At 38.3% G+C, this 25,980-nt stretch overlaps 1 protein-coding gene across 8 annotated transcripts in view; it reads left to right on the top strand.

Moving 5' to 3' along the window:
• LOC126338352 (protein hu-li tai shao) overlaps positions 1-25,980 on the top strand; it is a 116,945-nt gene that overhangs the window by 35,204 nt on the left and 55,761 nt on the right. For 4 of the 8 annotated variants that reach the window (XM_050001545.1, XM_050001551.1, XM_050001548.1 and 1 more), the window contains exons 8-11: positions 7,366-7,502; positions 9,513-9,639; positions 11,957-11,980; positions 13,887-14,000. In XM_050001545.1, the coding sequence (XP_049857502.1) occupies positions 7,366-7,502; positions 9,513-9,639; positions 11,957-11,980; positions 13,887-14,000 (402 nt within the window). The remainder of the gene's footprint in view (positions 1-7,365; positions 7,503-9,512; positions 9,640-11,956; positions 11,981-13,886; positions 14,001-25,980) is intronic. The other 4 variants (XM_050001552.1, XM_050001546.1, XM_050001549.1 and 1 more) reach the window with 1 other exon arrangement.

Below are 25,980 nucleotides of genomic sequence, written 5' to 3'. Positions count from 1 at the left end.
ATTATTCCCTAAGAGTATTTTACTGAAAGGACCTGAAACATCAAGCCCCAGAAATTCTAACAGTGCTAATGCTTCAGGTAGCCTGTGCACTGGTGCTCTTGGTAGACACAAATCTGCTCTCTATGTGCTCTGTATCCAATACTGCACACAATGGTTTATGTCTGTCTACCTATTCCTCCAACAATACCTTCCTCCACCATTACCTTTCTGCTACTCCTCTGTTGGTAGGTCTGCAACCTTCGTGAGCCACTACTATGTGATCATGACCTTCTTGTAGCACTGTATATGTTAGCTTCAGTGTTACAACTATGTACAGCCGCATCACGGTTTCTCTGCATTATCAGCCTCGATTGCGGTAATGAAACCAACCTTTACCTAGGTTTCAGCCCAAATAATTGAGCCTTCTTAGACAAATTATAGATTCAGGTATATCTTCTGAAGAAGGCTCAATTATTTGGGTTGAAACCTAGGTAAAGGTTGGATTCATTACCGCAATCGAGGCTGATAGTTTCTTATATATGCTGCTAAGATTCGTCATATGTTCTCTGTCCAGTTTGTCTTTCCTATTGCTTAATACCCCCAATATGAAATGCTGCTACTTTTCTACTTGAGCCATCTGCATTTTTTGTGCTTCTTCCCAGTTTTATGTATGACTTTGAAATCAAATTAATTTAGTCTTATTGCCCATTGTGTCAGCCTACTAGAAGGATCCTTTAACCTCAACAACTGAATTAATGCCATAGGATCTGTTATTACACTAAACTTTTTACAGTAAGAAAAAAATTTGAAATGTGTGATTCCATAAATAAGGCTTAACATATATTTCTCCATTGTGGAATAAAATCTTTCTGCAGAATTTAGTTGTCTTGATGTGTAAGCTACCGGAGGTTCTATGCCTTGTACCCCTTGTGACAACACACAGCCACATGCATGGTTCGATGCATTGTATGATAAAACAAATTCTCTATTAAAATCGAGACAGTTTCTCAAAAGCATGCTGACACTCTTATGACAACACAAATTTACTATCCATTTTTAACAAATTTGTCAACGGTCTAGCAATATCCGCAAATCCTTTCATGAACCTGCGGTAATACTTTGCAATTCCTACGAACGAATGCAACTCCTTTACAGATTCCAGTACAGGAAATTTACATACAGCTCTTATTAATCTTGGGTCTGCCTTAACTCCATCTTTACTTATGATATGACCTAGGTATATTACCTCTTCCATCCCAAAATTACATTTTTCTGTACTCATTTTTAACTTCACTGCTTTTAACCTTTAATTGGTGCATATGCTGTTCCCATAGATGATTTTGGCATTGAGACACTAAGCATTGCTGTGGTTTTAAACCTCTGAAACGTAGCAGGCATTCTTCTGAATTGGTAGTGTCCCCAGTGTGCCGAATACATTTGCGTTGATTTTGTAGTGCAACGTCTATCTGATGATAACTGTTCTTCAAATCCATTGTTGAAAATTATTTATATTGCCCTAAATAATCCCTAGATTTCTGAGATGTTTGGCAAACAGTAGGCATCCGTTATGGTTTTCACAACAAAATCTATATTTTTGTGTTTCATCTTTAGCATGACAACTATTCCTTCCCCCTCCCCCCTTGCACTATCACTTCCTTGATGGATAAATTTTTCCAAAGTTAGCTGCAAGTACCTTGGTATTCTGCATGGTTTGTGGCATATTGGTGATTTATTTCCCATTTGTATGTGGTGCTGTGTAACATGCGTAGTGGGTAATGGGAAATATAAATCCTTAAATTCGAAAAGTAATTTTTCCACTCATTCCTTATTGCTTCCCTCTAGATTCTTCGCTTTTTCTTGTAATGCTGTTTCAGTGGTGTTCTGTGATTGTCCATGGCTGACGCCCCTTGTGTCCCGTTTTTCTTCCTCTAGGATATCTAAGTTAGGGATTAACAACCCCTTTATTAATCCCATGTCCTCTGTGCCAAAATTATCTATAGAAACAGGTACCTTCTTTTCACCCTTCATCTCTTTTACACATGCACTTTGTTTAAATTGAACCTTATTATGTCCACTGATCCTAATGGTTTGACATCTTTATCCCACACTGCACACATTCTCTAATGTGGTAGGTTCTATTGCTTATGTTTCACCAGATCACTACTGGCGACTGACACACATGCCCTTGTGTCCAATAATATCCTGCATTACTTCCTATTATTTTGGATAAGTGGATACGTCCCCTGAAGTTAGCGAAACTGTCTCCTTACATGTCCCATTTGTTCTCCCCTGAAACATTTTATTCTAGCTGCAAACACTGTCTGTCTGCCTTGCATTCCAGTTGACAAATTGATCTCCTCATGCTCTACAGCTTACTGCACTTCTGTGCGCAAACTCATTGGACCCCATGTCCTGACACTTCTGTGTGCACCTCTTTTAAGAAAGGATCGAGTGCCCTCTGCTCAGCTTCTTGCAAACTAATTTCTTTGACTGCAGCATCCTGTCCCAATTCCTAGGTACATCCTTTAATTCTTCCATATCCTATCTGCAAATTGTTTCACAGTTTGCATGTTTTTCTTAGTTACTACCCCAATTGTATCTGGTACTATTTCGTTTTGTATGTGTCTGAATTAACCCTTCGTTAAAATCTGCGAATGTTGTTGCTTCCTTAAGAGCTTCTGTATATCTTTCATAAGTTCTAGCTTCCACTTTTAGTCTGTTTTGCAACACTCAGTAATTCCTTATTGGACCAACCTTCCATCTCAGCCAGATTTTCGTCTCCCACAAAGGTCTGCACAATCCTCGGTTGCCTTGCCAAAAAAAAAGGAGCAATGAAGCCTGTGATTGACAAATCTGCACCCCGTTGTGACAGTTGTGATTGTACCAACACACAGACTTCTGTTTTATCTGCTGTTAATCTACATCTATGTTATTATTCTGCTATTCACAATAAAGTGCCTGTCAGAGAGTTCAGTGAACCACCTTCAAGCAGTCTCTTTATCGTTCCACTCTTGAACGGTACTCGGGAAAAACGAGCTCTGAAATTTTTTTGAGAGCCTGATTTCTCTTATTTTATCGTGATGATCATTTCTCCTTATGCAAGTGGGTGCCAACATTATGTTTTTGCAGTCGGAGGAGAAAACTGGTGATTGAAATTTCATGAGAATATCCCGTCGCAACGAGAAACGCCTTAGTCTAATGATTACAGTATATGAATACAGTATATGTTTCAAAACGCTACTGCAAATAAATGTTTGTGATGTGGGATATTCAGCGGATTACGGGTAGTGATGTGACTTGAGCAATTTTCCAATTTGTAGGTACAGATCTTTCTGTGAGCAAGCGGTTGTAAATAATAGCTAAATATGGAGCTAATGTATCAGCATACTCTGAAAGGAACCTGACTGGTGTACAATCAGGACCGGCAACCTTTCCTTTATTGAGTGATTTAAGCTGCTTTTCTACACCGAGGATATCTACTTCTATGTTTCTTATCTTGGCAATTGTTCTTGATTGGAATTCAGGAATATTTACTTCGTCGTCTTTGGTGAAGGAGTTTCGGAAAACCGTGTTTAATAATTCTGCTTTAGTTGCGCTGTCATCAATGACTTCACTGTTGTTATCACACAGTGAAGGTATTGACTGCATCTTGGCACTGGTGTGCTTTGTGTATGACCAGAATCTCTTTGGGTCTTCTGCCAGATTTCAAGAGAGAGTTTTGTTGCAGAAATTATTAAAAACATCTCGCATTGAAGTACGCACTATATTTCAAACTTTTGCAAAACTTAGCCAGTCTTGGCAATTTTGACTATTTTTAAAGCTGGCATGCATTTTTTCACTGCTTCTGTAACAGCGATCTGACCTATTTTGTGTACCATGGGGGATCAGTACAATCACTTATTAATTCAGGTGCTATTGATACTAACTCTTTGAAATCATTCGATAACTTTGCTACACTTACATGACCAGATTAGGAGGACTGAAGACGGTCTCTTAAAATGGTGTTAAGAGCATTTTTGTCAACTTTTTAAAGTAGATATACTTTGCATTTCTTTTTGATGGTTGTAGGTGTGTTATGGTATCCAGCCTAGCAGCAATTGCCTTGTGGTCGCTAACCCCTGTATTCGTCACGATGCTCACTATTTGTCCAGGATTATTTATTGCTAAGAGGTCAAGTATGCTTTCGCAACCATTTACGCTTAGAGTGGGTTCATGAAATAACTGTTCAAAGTAATTTTCTGATAGAGCATTCAGCACAATTTTGGATGACGTTTTTTGCCTGCCTCTGGCTTTAAACACACAATTTTCCAATATATCAAGGGTAAATTGAAGTCACCACCAACTATAATTGTATGAGTGGTGTACCTGTTTGAAATGTTCAGCAACTACATCTTCAGAGTTGGAGTATCACTAAAACGATCCAATTAATAGTAAAGTTCGATTGTCAAGTATAACCTTACTATTTCGCAGAAACTATCTACAATTTCACTACAAGGCAAACTACTTTTGACAGCAATAAATACTCCACCACCAATTATATTTTTATTTCTGAACACAACAATCATTTGAATAAATTTTGGCTGAATTTATTTCTGGCTTTAGCCAGATTTCTGTACTTATAACTACTTGATCTTCAGTGCTTTCTATTAGGGCTTGGAGCTCTGGTTCTTTCCCAACACAGCTACAACAATTTATAACTGCAATACCAATCGTTTCTACAACTAATGAACTGTGTTTTATTTTCTCACTTTTAGACAGACGCCGCGTCTGTTGTTCCCTGATACCATTTAACCTAAAAGCCGCCCAGTCCCTTCCACAGTCACAGCTACCTGTGTAGCCACTTCCTGTGTGTAGTGGACTCCTGACCTATTAAGTGGAACCCGGAAACCCACCACCCAATGGCGCGAGTGAAGGAATTTGCAGCCTACATGGTCACAGTATCGCCTGAGTCTGTGATTCAGATCGTCCACTCGGCTCTGCATCAAAGGACTACAGTTGGTTCTATCGACAATGCTGCAGATGGTCAGCTCCACCTCAATCTCGCAAGCAACTTTTTACCCTTTTGGCTGGCCGCCAGAAACCAGAGAGAATCTCCTCCGATCCAAAGTGACACATTGGTACTGACGTGAGCCACCACTTGCAGCTGGCTGCACCCTGTACTCTTTATGGCTGGCCCAATATGCACACTGTCTTCCTTCCCCTCCTTGGCAGCCAGGTTTCTAAGGGCCCCCATTATGTGCCTAACGTTGGAGTGCCCAACTACCAGCATACTCACCCTCTGTGAATGCCCAGACCTTGCGGGCTGAGAAGCTTCCTCTGGAACAGGGTGGATGACTGCATCCCGCTTAGAAACGTCGTCAGCCACAGATAACATCTGAAACCTATTCGTCAAATGAACTGGGGAGGCCCAACTTAACTGCTTCCGGCTCTGATACATCTCACGTCTGTGGTTCTGTCGAAGCTTTGTCTTTCACAACACTCATTAAGAGAAGTAACACTCACATGACAAGAAAACAAATGACATGAACTAAAGTCTTATGTCTAATCTGAGCCATCATGATTCCCAGCTTTGCCTATCTACATGCCTGCAACAATTACGTGGACCGATTCCATACATGGTGCTGAGTGGCCCTCGAGGTTATGCTGTGCAAATCTAACAGGCACTAACCAATCGTGACTCCGATTAGTTTTAAAACTAGACAAATCCGCTGGTTGTCCGCATGCAGTGAAATCTACTTTACAAAGTGCATGACTGTCAAACTTTTCTGTGGTGGCAAGTGCGGAAATGTCTCCATGCTTCCACTAGCATATTGTAGCATCACCTGTTGCTATAAAGTACCCAGCTGGCTTTGCTTTGCAACACCTGTCGACCATGTTTTGCTTTGCAACGCATAACACTCTTGTCTGTTTGCAGCCTACTCTGTTGCAACCCACTTTCGCTCTGGTATACTTTTTGATGGAATATGGCTGATACACTACAGTATCTTATCACTTCAGTGCATTTCGCAACTCGTGTTGACTGAAAAAAAGTAAAGCAAGGAGAAGGTGAGGAGAAAATGAAATTTAATTCATTGGGTGAGAATTTATGTGAAGTTATTTCACAGAATAAAAAAAAAGTTACTAAGAAACTTGGTAGCATCAACCCATTTATCAGTCCAAAAATGTACTGATTTGGTTAGCAAAGGGTGTGTAAAATTATTTTTACCTCTCTTGATACAAGCTGGCACACATCTTTGATATCCTGGATGCTGGAACTGGGATAGAGCTGACATCTGAGCACATCCTACACATCTCCTGTCATGGATCTTGCTGGCCACAGGAGTACAGAAGTATCATTCAGACAGTTCATAGAGACGTGCCATGTGTGGATGAGCATTGTCCTGTTAAAAATGGCACCATAGTAAATCATATGAGAAGTAACACATGATGACATGGGACATCCATGTCAAATAATTTCGCTGTAGAAGTTCCCTCAAACATACCAATAGTGGTCAGGAGTCACAACCGACAGTTCCCCACACCATATAGTTATGTCTCTCAAAATGTTGGAAGAATGCAATTCTTCCCTAGTTCACCATCACACTAGCTGACTGGTCATTTGGGGTGGTGCTGAATCATAATTCATCGCTAAACAAATTGTAATACCATTCATCAGCTACCAGTGCCTCCCAACAGGGAGCACATTACGGTTTCTCAGATGGCAGGTGCAGTGTGAAGGGGCTATGGTGTGCTTGATGCACAGTACTGAGATCCTTCAGTGATTACTCAACATTTGACACTGTTCACACCTCTTACGTGCTCTACAGGCCTTGCAACAACACTGAACATGAACAAAACTAATGTTTTGTGGTGTGTGTTACACCTGTCGCAGACAATTCCAACTCTAGAATCATTTACATACCTTCTTTGTGGATACTTCTTTGTTGTGCACACTCAGCATCGTTACTGTGCAACATTTTGCTGTTAGCTACTTTACTGATTGATTAGTTTCGTTGTTCTTAAAATTTGTTTGGCTGGCACAGTTTGGTGGTACCACTGTAGATTTGATGGCATGTATTGCATAATTTAGGGATTTCTGTCAGGTGGATGACTTGGTGAGTACATAGTTTAATTAAGAGTGCTGACTCTGATATTGATGATATTGAACAGCGGCCATTGTTGTTAAGAGATTTAAAGTCACCTTTTTTTTTTTTTTTTTTTTTTTTTTTTTTTTTTTTTTTTTTTGGGGGGGGGGGGGGGGGGGGAGTTTCAAGTGAAAGCATCTCAATTGTGCTTTTATTCACCTCCACCACCACCACAAACATTAATAATAGATGTTAGTATATTAATGAAAGTGACAAGAATTATTTTAAACTGTTCCTTTTTTTTTTTTTTCCTGCTATACAGGGCTTCCGGACAGGTTACATTTATAGACATCCACTGGTCAAAGGTGACCCACCCCGACCTCGCAATGATGTTGAAGTTCCTCCAGCAGTGTCTTCCTTGGGATATATTCTTGAAGAGGAGGAGATGTACAAACAAGGGTATGCATTTGTTGTATACTGTTTTCCTTTCAATAATATAAAATAATTAACATTAACAATAAATTTGTATGTTAGTTATTTTACGTGATATTTATATCATAAAAAAATTGAACTTTGCTTTCTGAAATTTGCTTCAAGGTACTCACACAAAATAAAAAAACAAAAAGAAGGAAAAAATAAATAAAAGGGTGAAAGATAGGGGAAGTACAGAAAAACTGTGTGCTCTTGTTTCTTTCACCCTCTCCAGCTAGGCACAAATTAAAGGGAATATTGCATCATATTAATATGTTCATTTGTCTCATTTTGCCACATGCTTTATTCGAGATTGTAGGAAAAGGGAAATTCAAGTAAGAAAACTATTAAAATATTGGGAGCTGCCACATGCTTATCTTCAGAAAATGAAACTTCCAGCTGATAAAGCAGTATTTCTAGATTTGCCACAGTAGTTTCCCTGTTCACCTTTTATCATGCGTGGGCCCTTCTTAACTTATAGTCTGTATGACTTTCCCCCACACCATTTCCTATATTCTAAGACAAATTCCTCATTTTACCATGAAGAAGGTATATAATGTTTTGAATATTAGCGATATTATTTTCCATTAAGTGTTGGTCAGCAGTACTGGAAGTTAACATCCCAAAGGGAATTACTGGTTTGTGATGATAAATTTATTTCTACACAATCAAACCATGCTGATTTCGATGTGCAAAGGTTTTCCCAAAACATCCTAGATGGGTGGTATGATGCTCCTAATAGTAGTGTATCACTACCACCTTGCACATCCCTGAGTGTTAACTTATTTCAAATTAGGGTTACTACTCGGCCACACATACATTCATTCACTCACTCACTCACTCACTCATAGACTGTAGATACATGGTCACATTTCGTGATCATTTGGCAATGTGACAGCAATCCTATGAAGTAATAAAAGCAAATAGACTTCTTCAGTAGTTCAGTAGTTTTCCTTGATCCCTTTAACGAGTCTGCTACTAGTTTTAGAGAACAGTTATCCAATTTCTGAACTGCACTTGTAATCTAAACGGCTAATAATTTTTATTCTGTGTAATTAAGCTGTTGCTTTTGAAAGGTCATTTCTATCTTACATTGCCTCAAAAATTTGTGTGTGCAGCCAACTAAAAGAGAATCTTACTTACTATAATAGCACTTACAAAACAGAGAGGGGCATGAACTCACAGTTACAAGAAACGGGGATCAATAAGAGTCTGGCCATCCTGAGTTATTAGGTTTTCATGGTTTTATCGAATCGCTAACAAAATTATTGTCAAGATGGTTCCTCTGAAAATGCCACTACATACTGATTCCTTGTCTCACATTTACTGAAATGAGTGTGTGCTCGAACCCTAACAATCTCTATTTTAGAGTAACTGTGATGTGTTATCTTTTTCTCCCTACTTAAAAGTATTGAAGTACTCAATGAGGCCTTATATTGCATTCTGTTCGCTCGGCGGAGGGATAAGGCAGTAGAAATAGTTCATTTTTATTCAGATTGGAGGATATAGATGCAATATCCTCATTTGTGTGGAAAAAATTGTTTGCTATATGAGATTGCATTGTGTTGGGCAGTTAAACTGTGCACATTTCTCAATTTACAGTTTTTTATAGCTTTTGTGTGTTACCTTTTAAATGATATTTCATACATGAATTATTTCAAAGGGATTGTTTTGCAGTGTGGGATTGCAATTTTTTTTAATAAATGGCAAATTTCAGAGTTACAGTCTTTTCTCAGATATAGTTATGTTACAAAATAATGTGTTTGCATTTGAGCTAAATAGCCTCCTCACGTCAGAGATTTCTGCCGACACGTGGAGGCTAAAAGGGTTTAAACGGATGAGTCTCTTTCTAAGGAGGATAGATTTGAGAATGAATTGTCTGTAAATGTGGCCATTTTTTCTCATTGGAAAATAAAAATGTGTTGGCACGTTGATAGTGATTCACCTGTCAATATATAATGCCTGGCTTTAGTAAATTGTTTCTGTTTGTGTTTATAGGCAGTGGAAGAAGTACATCGATGGTAAAAAAACACATGACCGCACACGGTGGCTGAATTCTCCAAATGTATATCAGAAGGTGGAAATATTGGAAACGGGAACACCTGATCCAAAGAAAATAACGAAGGTAGAGGTCATAACTTTTGAAAACAAAGAGAGCAAGTAAATCATTATATAAAATCCACATTTGTTTCTAGTTGTTAAGAAGGCCGGTCGTCTACTTCTCCTTATTTATCTTGCACAAGAAATTGTTTATTGTGAAGACACTTGTTGTTTGGTATAATTAAATCAACATTCCTTAGTGTGATTCATGTTTTGCAATATGCAAATATCTTGTGCTCCATTTAAAAAAGGTACAAATAACACTTAACTCTTCTAAATGACAATTCAGTGTTGTGAAATATAACACTAGAAATTTTGTGACATGTGTTAAACCGAATTTTGTTGTGTTGCTCCGTATTGAATGTTTTATTGATGATTCAAGTATTAGCTAAATGTTAAAAGTTCCTGGTGAAATCTTTTCCTCCCTGTAAACATGGTAATTTCTGTTGCAGTAATTTTTACTTGGAAACACATTTAAAAATCTTACAGTAGAGTGAAGTAGAATGATCAGGCTGTAGACTTCTAACCATCTAAAGAAAATTTTAAGGTGTTGTATAAATACAACACTTGTATTTTTCAGAGAAAAGTTGATACATTGTGGTGACAGCCACAGATCGGATACAGATGTATCATATAGTAGAACTGTTAGCATTAATGGTAAATATAGAGTGAAACAGGCAATGGCTGTTTTCACATTATGCAGCATAAATTACTTGTCCTGTAACTTCTCTTAGATGCTGGTGTCAGTGTTTGTACTTTTTGATGTGCTCTGAAATTATGTACATTTTTAATTTCAGTTGTGTTATTAGCAATTTCTTTAAACAGAAGGTGTTTACTGTGTTTATCATGCAATATCAAGTTTCAAGGGCTTTTGCTACATTCCATTTGTTTTATGCCAGCAGTCTGTCTGTAGTTAATCAGTGGAGTTCCTACAAACTCTGATTATATTCTAGAGATAGCATTGTTATTTTTTCTGATGATAATGTAACAGTTACTGCACAGTGTTGTACTATGGATTACACTACTGTGTGTATATGTAGTAATACTTGGTGAAATAAGTGTAGCTTACAATTTATTCTTGAGAAATGAACATCAGATTGGTACCATGAAAATTATGATGGGTCATCTTTCAGTTTTATCACTTTTGAAAGATTTGGTTAATAATAACCTCTAATTCCTATGTAACAACATTTGTTACTACAATTGTCTTCAAGGATATGATTCTTACTTAACTCAGATGAAATGCTACATAGTATGCATTTAAAGCATATTGAAATATGGACCCATAAATCTTCTTAGAATGCATTTGTAGGTCACTTCTGGGTTTCTGCTTTTCTAGTTAACATTTCTCTTCATTATTTATGTGAATTTTGCTGAATTGGTTGAAAATTGTTTTATTTCTGTTCTGTGGCTGATTACTTCAGATTGAGCAGCAATCATGGATCGCTTGACAGCTGTATAACTTGTGTTCATCATTCCATTCATATTTAAATTTAATGTGTTTATGTGGTATGTACTGAATCATTGTTACAATGGAATATTAGTAGCCCTACATTCTACTTTGGACATACAAAGAAATTATTATAAATGTAGTTTATGTGGGTAGTGTATGAGCAGAGATTGTTTTGCAGCTATATATCGTAGAAGATTAATTTCTGGTTATTGTGACATACTTGATAGTGATTGTAATGACAGCGTATATGAATATGAAAAGGAAAAAAATAAAACAAAAAAAATTACGATCACAGTGATGTTTGTAGGATCATCGGGATTTTCTTATGTAGACCTTTTTTTACCTATTTTACAAAATTGTCTGTGTTCCTCAATACAAAATTGTAATAATAAATAAATGCAGTAATTAAAGACAGAGTAGGTTTTATGATACTCATTGAGATGTGCTTTTACTATATTGAATATTCAAATTTTCAGATAATAAATAGTCAATGTTTGTTAGGTTATGTTTGTAAATGCATTTTCCGTATTTCAGGAAACATATTCTGACATTTATTGTAATTTTGTGGATGAGAAAGTAACATGCTTGAGATGTGTTTATTACTGCTTTGTTCAATAAATATTGACAGCCTATTGCTTTGACTTTAATTTTTATTGCATTGGAAAATAAATTGGATTTTGAAACTTTGATCTTGTGTTTATTGCTTAAAATTTATTTTCAAAATGGACTAATTGATGCTGCTCTGATGGAGTGGCATAAATTATATTTAATTTTGTGTGAATATTATGAGTGGTATATAAACACTGTAGTTTTTTTGTGTAGTAGCTAACTAGATACATGATTGTTCTTTTTTCCCTAATTTGGTTTTTCTTTTATTTTTGATTTTTAGTGGGTGGATGCAAATGCAGAAGAGGTAATTGGAATTCATCTCATTCAGACTTATTTCAGGGTCTAAGTTTCTGTTATTTTTAATTAACGGGTTACTTCGCATTGGTGATGGGGCTTGCATGTTCTGGCAGAATGATAAATGTTTCATGGTGATGGGAACATAACAATGCACAGAACAGATAGATTGCAAACAGCAGAATGTGATAAAGCTAACTGTAAATGCGTCCATATACTGGAAATGCTTAACGATTTTTCATAGATGCTTACAATTTTTATTTCTCATCCATTTGTTGGAAAGCCTTTGGTCTCAAGTGCCATCGAAAATTTTCTTACTGATTTTGTCCCATGATAAATTTTTGGTGACAGTAGCACATGTAGACAACATAAATTAGAGACAGGCAATCTGGAGTCAACCTGTTTTGATAGTTCCACACACTGCTAACCCTCAGTTGCATATTAGTATACTTTTAAGTTTATAGGAAAAAATAACAGTAGTAATATGTCGAGATGGAAAGTTAATGTCAATGGAAAATAATACAGTTTGAAACATGTTGCTGAAGATAGCATAGTTATCTAACTGACTTCATTATGTTGAGGTATCTGAATTTTTTGTGATCATCAGAGATTTTTATGCATCAACCTTCCTCGAGTGCTACTTCCAGTGATTGAGGCATTTGACTTCTACATTTGAAGAGCTGGGTTTTGACATAGTTAGGAATCTTTACTTTGATTTCATTTACTTTTGCTGTCTTCACAGAAAAATGACACTGTTAAAGACAAGTGTGTGTTTTCCTTTGAGTTAACAATCCATTCTTAATAACAATACTATTAATGGAACAGTAGAATCCTAACACCACACACACACACACACACACACACACACAAATTCTTACATATTAATTATTAAAGAATAAAGAAGTAACATTGTTTGTATTAGTTGGTAGACAGATAATTCAGCATACAACCTCAGAACTTTTAAAATACTTAAAAATTAGAACAAACAAGTTCATTAATTTCCTTCTATCCTATTAACAGCAGCTTTGTATAAATCATTTCCTAACTATGTCCCCCTCCTCCCCTCCCCACCCTCTTACACCAAAAATGTGTGTGTCTAAAATACCATAGGGAAATTACTTATTTATTTTCTTCTGTTGCTTTTTTAAGACATTGAAGAATGCATGATACAGGCAGTTTCCTGTTCATCTGTCATATTGTCTTCTGTTGCTGCTTACCTAATCGCTACAGTCTTAAGCTAATGTTCTGGCTGCTTTTTACTCTCCTGCTTATAATTGACTGTATTAATGACTGCAAATGGTTTGCATGCTTGATGTTTCGTCTACCTTCCTTAAATTTGCTTTCTTACATGTGTATATTGTTTTCTGAAGACTTGTACGTACAGTGCAAGTGACCTAGTTCGCTGCAGACTTATGTATGTTTTCATAACATTTATTAACTTGTCTATTGGAGAGTAGAATGTGACAGTAAGCAATGTAATGCATGTAGATACTTGTCATCAGGCTCATAATTTCCAAACTTTATTTATGCTTGTAATGTACAAAGTTGACAAATGCATAACTGTCACTTCAATTAGTATTTTCCTAAGTAATAGCTCTCTTGGAGATTGAAGTAAACTTTTTCAAGCAATTTCATTGTACTGCACCTCAGGAAAGAGGTACAACACATAAATGTGCCTGTTTTCTCCTGCCCTTTATCATTTCTGTCTCTGAATTGAAACATTTAAAAAGTATGCTGCTGCTCATTGATTTGACAAAATCAGTACATACTGGGACCAAAAATTTTTCAGAAATTGCTTAATTGTGTTGTAGAAGTTACAGGAATGAAAACAGGCACACAAAATTCAGAATAGTTGCAGAATTATTTGTGGTTCTGGGGGAAGTGGTCCCTAATGTGCTGGTTTTGTCTGTTTACAGTGGGTGGCAGAGGGTTCACCAACACACAGTAGTACACCAGTGAAGATAGAGAGTGCTCTTCAGTTTGTGCCGAAGAATACAGATCCAAAGGAATTCAAGAAACTACAACAGCAGGTAAGCAGCCATACAACGAAGGAAAAAAGTCAACCATACTCACACTTTACTGAGCTTCTTGTTGTGTTGCACTATATTTACATTTACATAACAGAAAATTAATGCTCAACACTGCAGAAATGGAATTAATCCTTAGATTGCTGTTGAGAAGTTTAAGCTCAGGCTTTGGATTTTCCTGAAGTGCTATTGACGAGTTAACTTGAGCCTCCTTGCCGCCCCATGAGTGTTAGTGACAAGTATAGTTCCAAAAGCACAGAGGTACATAAGTACTGTTCACTAATTATAAGTGTACAGTGAATTTTCTGCCTTAGCAGCTGTTCACTGCTCTGTGGCTGCCAAGTGGTGTTCATGAAGCTTGTTGAGATTGACTTGATACATTGTGCCCCACTGTTCATCTGTATCACAGTGTTTATCAGCAATTATTCTACTGAGGAAGAGATTGTGCAGATACCGAAGAAGAGCAGCAGTAGGGATAACTATTTGATGTCAATAGAAGTGATAACTCCTCCACACATTCTGAAAGTGACAGACTTAAGCCGTCTATGTGAAAAGGTGTCACATTATCGTCTAATGTTTCATCAACTGCTGTAATTGATGGCTCATCTGAAACTCAAAGCAATAGTCACATACTCAGGAAGAAAGCCTGGTTTAGTGACAGATTCAATTGTAAAGATATTTTTCTTTGTTCAAGTAATCATGCAGTTGATTCGCCTTCAGGAGACAACTGTCAGGTAGGGAATGATCCAGGCATTCTGTCATTCTTCGTGTTATTTTTGACACAAGTTACTGAGAAATACACAAGCGCTTGTGGTATTGAACTGTTTATATATCAGTAAAAAATGTTCATACACGTTGATTTCCTTTGCCTTGAAGACTTTAACTCACAGTTGCAAACAACATTATTGTTTCTGTACAGATTTTTTATGCCTGATTCTGAAAGTTATATTAATGTTACGAAATATTACTAACTGACAGAGAGCTGTGTTGACCATTTCCTAAAGACAGAAATTAATCGGAAATTTCTAAAAGGATGAGAGATGTTCGTTAGATTTACTTTTAAAATACTGTACCTGTCAGACATGCAGTGTGTCCTACTGTGATTGACACAAGGACTTGGACAGCTAGGTGTAGTCAAACCAGTGAAACTGTGCTTAAGTTTTTCTGAATTTTGTGCAGTAGTTTCTAATGCCCAGAGCTTACTGCCAATTTATTGCACTTGAAAGAGGGACCTTTCTTTTGTTATTACCTTTATTACCAATTCTATGTCATTCACCAGCCACAGCTGGACAGACAGCGTCAAGATACAACATTATCAAAATACATGAATACAACTGTACTATGGTAGTAATTAATACCAGAAGACATATTCAGGTTATAAATTAGATTACAATAATATCACAACAATAAAATAGATACAAGTATATAATGAGATTAAATATAATGTTTGCTGTTGGAGTCATGGAATTGAGCTGCAGCTCAAGTAAACGCTATGCTATTATTAGAGAATTATTCTTCAATATTGCAGAAGGGTTGCTCTTTTAGCTTACACAAAATAGTAGTTTTAAACTGCTCCCATGGTAAAGACTGAATGTCATCAGGTAGAGCATTAAACAATTTTAGGGTCACCAGTGGAAAGCTGTTTTTTGGAATAATTGCAAAAAAACATACTCACATGTCACTGACCATCATATATACTGAAATGAAAATGTTTGCACAATTAAAAAATGTTTTTCTTGTTCTTCAGTTCTTAAATGGAAGGTGTTGGTATTAAAAAGGAAACTGTTTGAAAAATATAGTTTTTTTAATGAAAATTACTGCCACATTTTCCTTAGTATAAAAATTTTGAAGGATTTTGGAAAATGGCGTCCTACCTCACATTCTTCATAATAGTACTTTTTGGCACTTTCCCAAATCTTGGCTTGCTCCATTCTGCATGAACCTTACATCTCGCTTGAAGTCATTTTGACATTTTATGTAATTGGAATCATTTGTCTTCCATCGAGTATCTCACAGGTGAATTATTTTGGGTGGAAATTGATTCAACCAGGCCTTCTTTGTTACAGCTGACTATCTGATGAATTCAACATCATATTTCCCAGTAGGCCTCAAATTTTTATGTGTACCATATTAATTGTTGTCATGTGAATGTAAAGAGACTCTTTCGTCTGCCGCTTTATTTGTTTCCTCTCAGAAGAGTAATATTCCATTAGTGGGCTGCTGTGGTCCACACCAACCTTGTTTTTATTATAATCCCAAATGGAGGCAGGTTTCACTTTATTTATCAGTCCTAATTTTGTTCTGACTTCAACATTGGATGAAATTATTTCATGTTTTGTTGTCAAAAGAAATACATCCCTGATGTATCACCTTTGAAACAAAAGTTTGTAATTGTTTTTCTCCCCCTACCTTCTGGGCAAATAGATCTTCAGATAGCCTTTTCTTATTTTTCATTGCTTTACTATAAGGCCATCTTCAAAATAAATACAGAATGTATAGTGGAAAACAAGTGGTACCCTTTTCATTGCATTTGACCTTGTGAGTTGTCATGGGGCAGCAGGGAGAACATAGAAGCCACAAAGCAAAAACAGACAGTGTTCTCTGTATACCTTTCCCACTTATATGAATGACAGATGGTGCCCTCTGTGGTGGTTTTTATATATGACAGGTGAAAGTCAGATGTTGGAACACATTTACAAAGTGTTAAGCACCCAGTTAGTCTAGCAAAAAATTATTCATGACACTATCACATGTGTCTTGTGACGCAATAAAAGTAAAGTTAAAAAGTGTTTAAGCGGTTCACAATAAATGTCAACACATAAGAACAGTGTCACATAGAATCGATATACACTCCTGGAAATTGAAATAAGAACACCGTGAATTCATTGTGCCAGGAAGGGGAAACTTTATTGACACATTCCTGGGGTCAGATACATCACATGATCACACTGACAGAACCACAGGCACATAGACACAGGCAACAGAGCATGCACAATGTCGGCACTAGTACAGTGTATATCCACCTTTCGCAGCAATGCAGGCTGCTATTCTCCCATGGAGACGATCGTAGAGATGCTGGATGTAGTCCTGTGGAACGGCTTGCCATGCCATTTCCACCTGGCGCCTCAGCTGGACCAGCGTTCGTGCTGGACGTGCAGACCGCGTGAGACGACGCTTCATCCAGTCCCAAACATGCTCAATGGGGGACAGATCGGGATATCTTGCTGGCCAGGGTAGTTGACTTACCTTCTAGAGCACGTTGGGTGGCACGGGATACATGCGGACGTGCATTGTCCTGTTGGAACAGCAAGTTTCCTTGCCGGTCTAGGAATGGTAGAACGATGGGTTCGATGACGGTTTGGATGTACCGTGCACTATTCAGTGTCCCCTCGACGATCACCAGAGGTGTACAGCCAGTGTAGGAGATCGCTTCCCACACCATGATGCCGGGTGTTGGCCCTGTGTGCCTCGGTCTTATGCAGTCCTGATTGTGGCGCTCACCTGCACGGCGCCAAACACGCATACGACCATCATTGGCACCAAGGCAGAAGCGACTCTCATCGCTGAAGACGACACGTCTCCATTCGTCCCTCGATTCACGCCTGTCGCGACACCACTGGAGACGGGCTGCACGATGTTGGGGCGTGAGCGGAAGACGGCCTAACGGTGTGCGGGACCGTAGCCCAGCTTCATGGAGACGGTTGCGAATTGTCCTCGCCGATACCCCAGGAGCAACAGTGTCCCTAATTTGCTGGGAAGTGGCGGTGCGGTCCCCTACGGCACTGCGTAGGATCCTACGGTCTTGGCGTGCATCCGTGTGTCGCTGCGGTCCGGTCCCAGGTCAACGGGCACGTGCACCTTCCGCCGACCACTGGTGACAACATCGATGTACTGTGGAGACTTCACGCCCCACGTGTTGAGCAATTCGGCGGTACGTCCACCCGGCCTCCCGCATGCCCACTATACGCCCTCGCTCAAAGTCCGTCAACTGCACATACAGTTCACGTCCACGCTGTCGTGGCATGCTACCAATGTTAAAAGACTGCGATGGAGCTCCGTATGCCACGGCAAACTGGCTGACACTGACGGCGGCGGTGCACAAATGCTGCGCAGCTAGCGCCATTCGACGGCCAACACCGCGGTTCCTGGTGTGTCCGCTGTGCCGTGCGTGTGATCATTGCTTGTACAGTCCTCTCGCAGTGTCCGGAGCAAGTATGGTGGGTCTGACACACCTGTGTCAATGTGTTCTTTTTTCCATTTCCAGGAGTGTATTTCATTCACTATAGAAGGAGCAATATTCTTTCGGCTACAAAAAAATACCATATAGGGTAACTTGTAGCATTGGTGGCTTTCATTCCTCATGCTGTATGAAACCATTTAATCAGAAGAAGAACTGATAGTAACTGATGATGTGTGACCCAAAAATGTTGTATATTTCTTTATGTAGTAGAGTGAAGAATACATGCTGAGGTATTGTGGACATAACAGTTATGATGGAACAACTTATATCCAGGAGCAAGAACTTTGTTCTCAACAGCAAGGGTTCTGGTTGCTAGACATTCTAATACAGATAACTCTTTATCTGCATTATAAATTTGGCCTTATGTGAAAGTCTCTTCTTCCACAAATTTATGGAACTCTACCCAGAAGGAATCAGCTGCCAAACATTTGGATTAAGCTGCTCTCCATGCACAGTAATTCATGAATCCCATGACATTGCTTGAATCTGGTTAGCTATCCAGATGCATTAAATTCTTGCTCTTACCTTAGGGTTTCCTGAAAAATTGTAGGTTTTTATGCACACATCATACCTGAAACAATGATGCCATTAGCTTGTTTTTGGCTAAATCACTGCGAAGGAGCAGCATCTAATTCATAAAGTGTAGATCTCTTCATGCTCTTTAGTACAGATGGTTGAACTAGAATAGCATTTCCCGACATTAAAAATAATGCCCCAAACAGTTTGCATTGAAATATCATAATTAGCTCTTAGTTTTGCAGCAGTTTTTTTTCTCAAATCTTCCAACTAACTCCAATTTTTGTTTTAATGTCAACACATTGCTTTTGTTTCTCTGACATTTCTTTTAAAGATTTTTTTTTAACTTGCTTCATTGACACTTACACTCCGATTAACATTGGGAAACTTGAGTTTCTTTTGGATTTACTTGGTGTTAGACAAAAACAAGGAAAACAATATTATGTTGCCACGAGGCAGTCATTTAAATTATGGAAATGGCACTTACTGTCATGTGGCGAGTTTTTTATTACTGCTTGCTAGAAGAAAAGCATTGCACCTTTCTTAAGCACAAGTAATCTGCACACTGCATAATATGCACACGTCCTTGGACATTACCATGGTTTCTAAAGCTGCCACGATACTGCTTCGGTGTTCTTCGTCTCTACATACTCGATCAGGAGGAATATAATTGTGCACCCGTATTGGAAAGCAATGGTCAATGCTTGTGAAAACTTTACATTTTTTTCAGGAATCTCGGTGAATTTGCCATTAAAATACTTCTCTTATTTTGTGAAATGTAGGAATGGGAGAAAAGTATTAAGAACTGTAATTGAAATTGACATTATTAAAATCAAAGAACTATTCACCCTTCAAGAATAGAAGGCTAGTTTTGATATATTAGTTTCATGGCAGAAAGCAAGATATTTTATGGTGGTAATAAAAATGGAAAATGAAGATAAGTACCAAAATATATGTAGTATACTCTTATCTAATTCATATCTACATCTACATGACTACTCTGCAATTCACATTTAAGTGCTTGGCAGAGGGTTCATCGAACCACAATCATACTATCTCTCTACTATTCCACTCCCGAACAGCGAGCGGGAAAAACGAACACCTAAACCTTTCTGTTCGAGCTCTGATTTCTCTTATTTTATTTTGATGATCATTCCTACCTATGTAGGTTGGGCTCAACAAAATATTTTCGCATTCGGAAGAGAAAGTTGGTGACTGAAATTTCGTAAAAAGCTCTCGCCGCGACGAAAAACGTCTATGCTGTAATGACTTCCATCCCAACTCGTGTATCATATCTGCCACACTCTCTCCTCTATAACGCGATAATACAAAACGAGCTGCCCTTCTTTGCACCCTCTCGATGTCCTCCGTCAATCCCACCTGGTAAGGATCCCACACCGCGCAGCAATATTCTAACAGAGGACGAACGAGTGTAGTGTAAGCTGTCTCTTTAGTGGACTTGTTGCATCTTCTAAGTGTCCTGCCAATGAAACGCAACCTTTGGCTCGCCTTCCCGACAATATTATCTATGTGGTCCTTCCAACTGAAGTTGTTCGTAATTTTAACACCCAGGTACTTAGTTGAATTGACAGCCTTGAGAATTGTACTATTTATCGAGTAATCGAATTCTTGAGAATTGTACTATTTATCGAGTAATCGAATTCCAACGGAGTTCTTTTGGAACTCATGTGGATCATCTCACACTTTTTGTTATTTAGCGTCAACTGCCACCTGACACACCATACAGCAATCTTTTCTAAATCGCTTTGCAGCTGATACTGGTCTTCGGATGACCTTACTAGACGGTAAATTACAGCATCATCTGCGAACAGTCTAAGAGAACTGCTCAGATTGTCACCCAGGTCATTTATATAGATCAGGAACAGTAGAGGTCCCAGGACGCTTCCCTGGGGAACACCTGATATCACTTCAGTTTTACTCGATGATTTGCCGTCTATTACTACGAACTACGAACTGCGATCTTATCCTTTCTGATGATTTAGTATTCTTTCTTGAAAGCAGTAAAGGGAGTGTTGAGATTCAGAACGGTATTGCTGGTGTGGAATTTTCTGAGAATTTTATCTTCTGGCCACCAGTGTAGATGTAGTAATGCAAATGATAGTAAAACATGAAAGCACACAACCCATTATAAGCTAAAGACACTCCTTACAAGATTCTTGCAGCATAGTAAGACAATCTATTGAGGAATTTCACACACACACACACACACACACACACACACACACACACACACACACGCACATTTGCACGCCGCGTGCTTTTTTTTGCGGGGGGGGGGGGGATATTCAAGCTTTAATTGTATAGAAAGACTGTCTTGGTACCGGACCTTATGAGTAAACAGCAAGTATGTTTATGAAATGCCTAGTTTGTGTTTTTTTGCACCTAGTTTGTGTTTTTTTGCATAACAAAGCCTTTTCCTCGGTACTCTTTTAACCTCAGGAATTTCTGTGTACAGCCAGTTGTTTAAGAGAGAAGTAGGAAATGTACTTTCTTACTGCTTTTCATTATAGTGCACTGTTGTCTCCAGTTGTCTCCCTAACATCTGCTTAAAACAAGCTGCAGTAAACTTGTGTGTGATGACAATAGAATAGGTCTTATTTTAAGCTGAACATTATAAAATTTCTAGAAGACTGACTGTTATGGGATTCCTGTGAGTTTGGTGAGTGAAGTGTAAACATACAGTCTAATTTACTGATTGGGGCCTTACGTATCTCTCTCATCTGGCGAGTCCCACTGTGTTTAACTGCTGCGTGAAAGTACTGTGGAGTGGAAAGGAATATGATAATCACTTTCTCAAAAGTAATGGAAATCCTACTTTTCTCGAAGATTATCTTTACATTTGCTCAAAATACAGCCCTACAAGTTATATATATTTGTGCATTTCTTTGGGTAACTGAATTTACACTCACAACATGTTTCCTTGTAGAAGTTGTTCTGAATTGCATACAAATGCTTATGAGGATACAAGACAATATCACAATTGGCTTCTTTTGTGTATAGAGAGAAATAACACACGGCCTGTTGAGGCACTGCAAGTTGTGTAAAGAAGTTTCTTGGTCCAAGATGTAGAGGTAAAAGTAATAATTGAATAAATTTGAGGTACTGAAGGCATACAGTACTGGATTATGATTCTGAATTAAGACAGTAAGGTTTGAATGGAATATGCTGACAAGATTACCAGAATAATTTCCTCAACAGGTAAGGCAAACAACATGGCAACGGACAGTAGAACACTGATCGTCATATAAAATATTTTGGTTTTCTATGTTTCTCACAAACAACTAATTGTCTGCAGAATTTGAAATTATTTATCAAGAAGCAGCCAGTTTCGGCTATATGTTTAATTTACCACATGGCAGTGGGGCTGAACAGTCTTCGTTTTAATTGTATTACTTTGTGAGGGTGTAGTTTACATAGTTAAAAAACTGAGAGAGATGGTACATTTTGTGTTTTTGAGTCTCATTTAAAAGAGAAAATATAGCTGTACAAATTCTGAGTCGGACTATGTCTTTAAAGTGACGATTTCTAAATAGTAGCAGCAAATTTTAAGGGGTTGATGGTTAAAAAAAGAATTTCAATTTCTTAATTGTTTGGTATAATTTTGATGAGCACAGTTATGCAATGAAAAGAAAACATGGATCACAATTTTTTTTCAATTTAACAGAAAAATATGTTCATTCTGAATAGTGATTTTTGCACATGGTTATTTTTCATGATTGTAAGCATTGTCATTTAGTGTGACATCGTTAGAACTTCTTCCTTATTGTGAACTTCACACAAGTTTGCCAGTGGTAAAGAATTTCTCCATGTTTCTGTGCATATGAGCTGTATCCAGTTCCACATTATAAAAGCCAATAGTTGGCAAACGAGACCCCTGTTGTTTCATGTGGGAACATATTACCCTGTTCACCCACCTCTGTCCTGCTGAGATTTGTTGTTCCCCATTGTTCAAAGCGTCCTTTGTCACATATCAAGAACAGAGAGAGGCATACAGTAATGTATGATGATTGACGCAAAAGATACTGAGTAGTAGTGCAGAGTCTGAAAAATGGACTCTGTATGTGCAGTTACAATATATGAGTTGTAACTTGCAAATTCATATTGTTAATCCTCTTGTAGGAGGGATACTGGATGGGGTGTCCAAGTCATTTGCTACTGTTAATCTATGTTTTTATACAATAACGCTTTAGTCTATTTGTAGGAAACCTCATATGGTAAATGCTGCACATCTGTAGGTATTTCAGGGTCATGTGTGAAAGTCTGTTGCCAGTATTTCGGTGCGGGATTGAGAGCTTCATATATAGTTCAGTTTGTACACAAAACTTAATTTTTATGCGCTGCTGAGCCTTGTTGTAAAATAGTGTAACAATATCGGTGCTGTTAGCAGTACAGTGGTGATGCTACTGCATATTTCTGCAAACCCCCCCCCCAGCTAAAAAAATGCATTATGGATTTCCCAGCCAACATTTTACAATTTTATCTTTGCATTTTACAAACTTAAAAGTGACAAATCGTCTCCATATGGCAATTTTTGTGACCTGCCCAAGCATTTAATTGCATAAGTAAAGTTCTAGAAAAAAATATGAATGTACTTTCAAATCTACAATTTTGGATCCACACCATTCTTTATGTAATTAATTGATATTACAGTCGTGCAGAATTTTTTTTTTGTGCAAATGAGCATGTAATTAATCATCATGGAGAATAGTTGTAGCAGAATAGTATCCTTCCCCCCCCTCCCCCCCTTCTCTCTCTCTCTCTCTCTCTCTCTCTCTCTCTCTCTCTCTCTCTCTCTCTCTCTCTCTCTCTCTCTCTCTCTGCTGTTTAAGTTCCTTCAATACCTACACTGTTCTGTATTGTTTGGACTAATTTATCTGTTTGGTGCATAGGTTAATGGTCTGTAAAGCTATGAGAGAGTCAGATCAGATACAGAACTTGCCACCACCTTATGCACCTCATTGCTTTCTTGATTGGCCAAAAGTCATTAGCTTATATTAAGAAGTTGCTCAGTAGGTCGATTCCAGTTTTGTTGACATGGTTGTTTGCGGTGGTGGGTTTTAAGGGACCAGGTGTTGAAGTCATCAATCTCTTTTCATCTCCTGAACATTTCATTATTTTGCCAGTGTTTGACAAGTACAAAATCTATGTATGTCGCATAAAGGCAAGCCAGTCATGCTGTCAATTCAACACTCTCAGGGACAATGTAATTTTATCAACAAGTGATGTGGCAAATAGTTCATCATTTTATGAGTATAAGATAACTAATCGTGACCAATTGAAACACGTCACAATAAAGAGATGCCCAGTCACATCAGTAACACAATGGAGTCCCCTCTGGCAGAAATGCAGGTGTGTGTTCTTGCATGCAAATGATCTGTTGCCGAACGGAATCCTGTGATAGTCTGTCCCAAGCATCGTGCACCTTTTGTTGCAATTCAGCAGAGACTCTGGAAAACAGGTAGATTCCCACTTTCTCATGTCCTATAAAAATCTCATGTCCTATAAATGTGCATTTGGCGATGTATCTGATCATCTTCCTGACCAGAGCAGTTGTTGTACACCACGAAAAGCACATTGCTCCACAGCACCAGTGTGTCGACAAGAATTGTCCTACTGAAAAAACATATCACCTTCATATCGAAGAAATGGCAACCTGTGCAATGCAGAGGGCACTGCAGAAACACAAAATGTGACTCCAAGCAGTAACTGATGGCCTGTTACACCATGAAGCCTAGGGTGGGACCTGTATGTCATTGGTGACTCCAAGCTGTAACTGATGTTCTGTTACACCATGAAACCTAGGGTGGGATCCGTATGTCATTGGTGATGACCTCCTGAATAGACCACTCACCAGTCTTACACTGTATACAGGGTGAGTCAGGAGGAAAGGTACATTCTTTAAAGGGTAATAGTGATTTTGAACAAAAAACTTCCTATGGACGTATGCCCTATTCAAAATGGTTTCTGAGGTAGAACACATTAAATATCACTTTTGTATGTTTTTCTTGAATAACTCGAAAATCGCACCCTCCAGTGAAAACGTATTGCAGTACAAAATTAAATTGTATTAAATTTCCTACAAGGAGGTCCTATTCATTTTTTCTCTAGAACTAATTGTTTGTGTGAAGATAGCAAGAGAATTTTGAAAAACTTGCCCAATTTGCATGCGTAGTCCTATTTGAGGTGTGCAATGTACCACAGTAGTGTACAGCAAGTTGAGACGGACACTTGTGGTCTATCAAGTCGGGAAACTGCCTCATATTGGCCTACAAAAACTACATAAGATACAGCGCATACGCATCGAGCAAGTTTTTCAACATTCGTGTGCTCTCTTCACACAACCATTAGTTGTACAGAAAAAAAATTATTAGGATGTATTTTGTAGGAAATTTAATATAATTTAAATTTGTACTGCGACAGGTTTTCGCTGGAGGCTGCAGTTTTCGATTTACTCAAGAAAAATGTTCAAAAGTGATATTAAATGTGTTTTATCTCGGAAAACATTCAGAGTAGAGCATACATCCATGAAGCTTTTTGTTCAGAATCACTATCATCCCTTCAAACATGTACCTTTCCTCCTTACTCACTCTGTATGTGTACATCCATCACGCGCATATAGATAGAACATACTCTCATCACTGAAGACACCAGGGTGCCATACTATTCTCCAGTCAACTTTGTGACACCAGAGTAGCCACACCTGATATTGTCATGGTGTCAGTGGTAGCCTGGCACATGTGATGATATGCTGCTGCAGGAAGATGAGTCCCAATGACCTTGGTGAAACAGCAGGTGCAACATGTGCTTGCGTTTCTTCCCTGGATGATCTTTGATCAGCCACAACTGTTTGCACAATGTGTCGCTCTTGACGTGCATCTGTACTCTGTCCGGCATGTAATTTTGAATTGTGGAGTAATCACGTGGATGTAGATGTACTATTCAGGTGTCCCAAACCTGATCTTTGGCTGTGGCAATGTTCCACAGACTACTGCCGAAATCAGTGTCACATCACCGATATGTTGTGCCTAACATGTGCAGCAATCCTTCGATATGTCCATCCATCTACCCAAAAGCCTACAATTCAGACCCATTCAAATGGCCATCTAATCACTGAGAATACAGTCCTTGAGGGTGTTAGATCCCATCAATTCCCTTCCCCCTCCCCAGCACTGTGTGTTTCTGAGGTAAACAAATCAGTTGCTTTCT

Source organism: Schistocerca gregaria, chromosome 1, assembly GCF_023897955.1.
Source record: "Schistocerca gregaria isolate iqSchGreg1 chromosome 1, iqSchGreg1.2, whole genome shotgun sequence".
NCBI classification, from domain to species: domain Eukaryota; kingdom Metazoa; phylum Arthropoda; class Insecta; order Orthoptera; family Acrididae; genus Schistocerca; species Schistocerca gregaria.
Note: the sequence above shows the minus strand (reverse complement) of the source record. Positions and strands in the feature narration are given on the sequence as shown.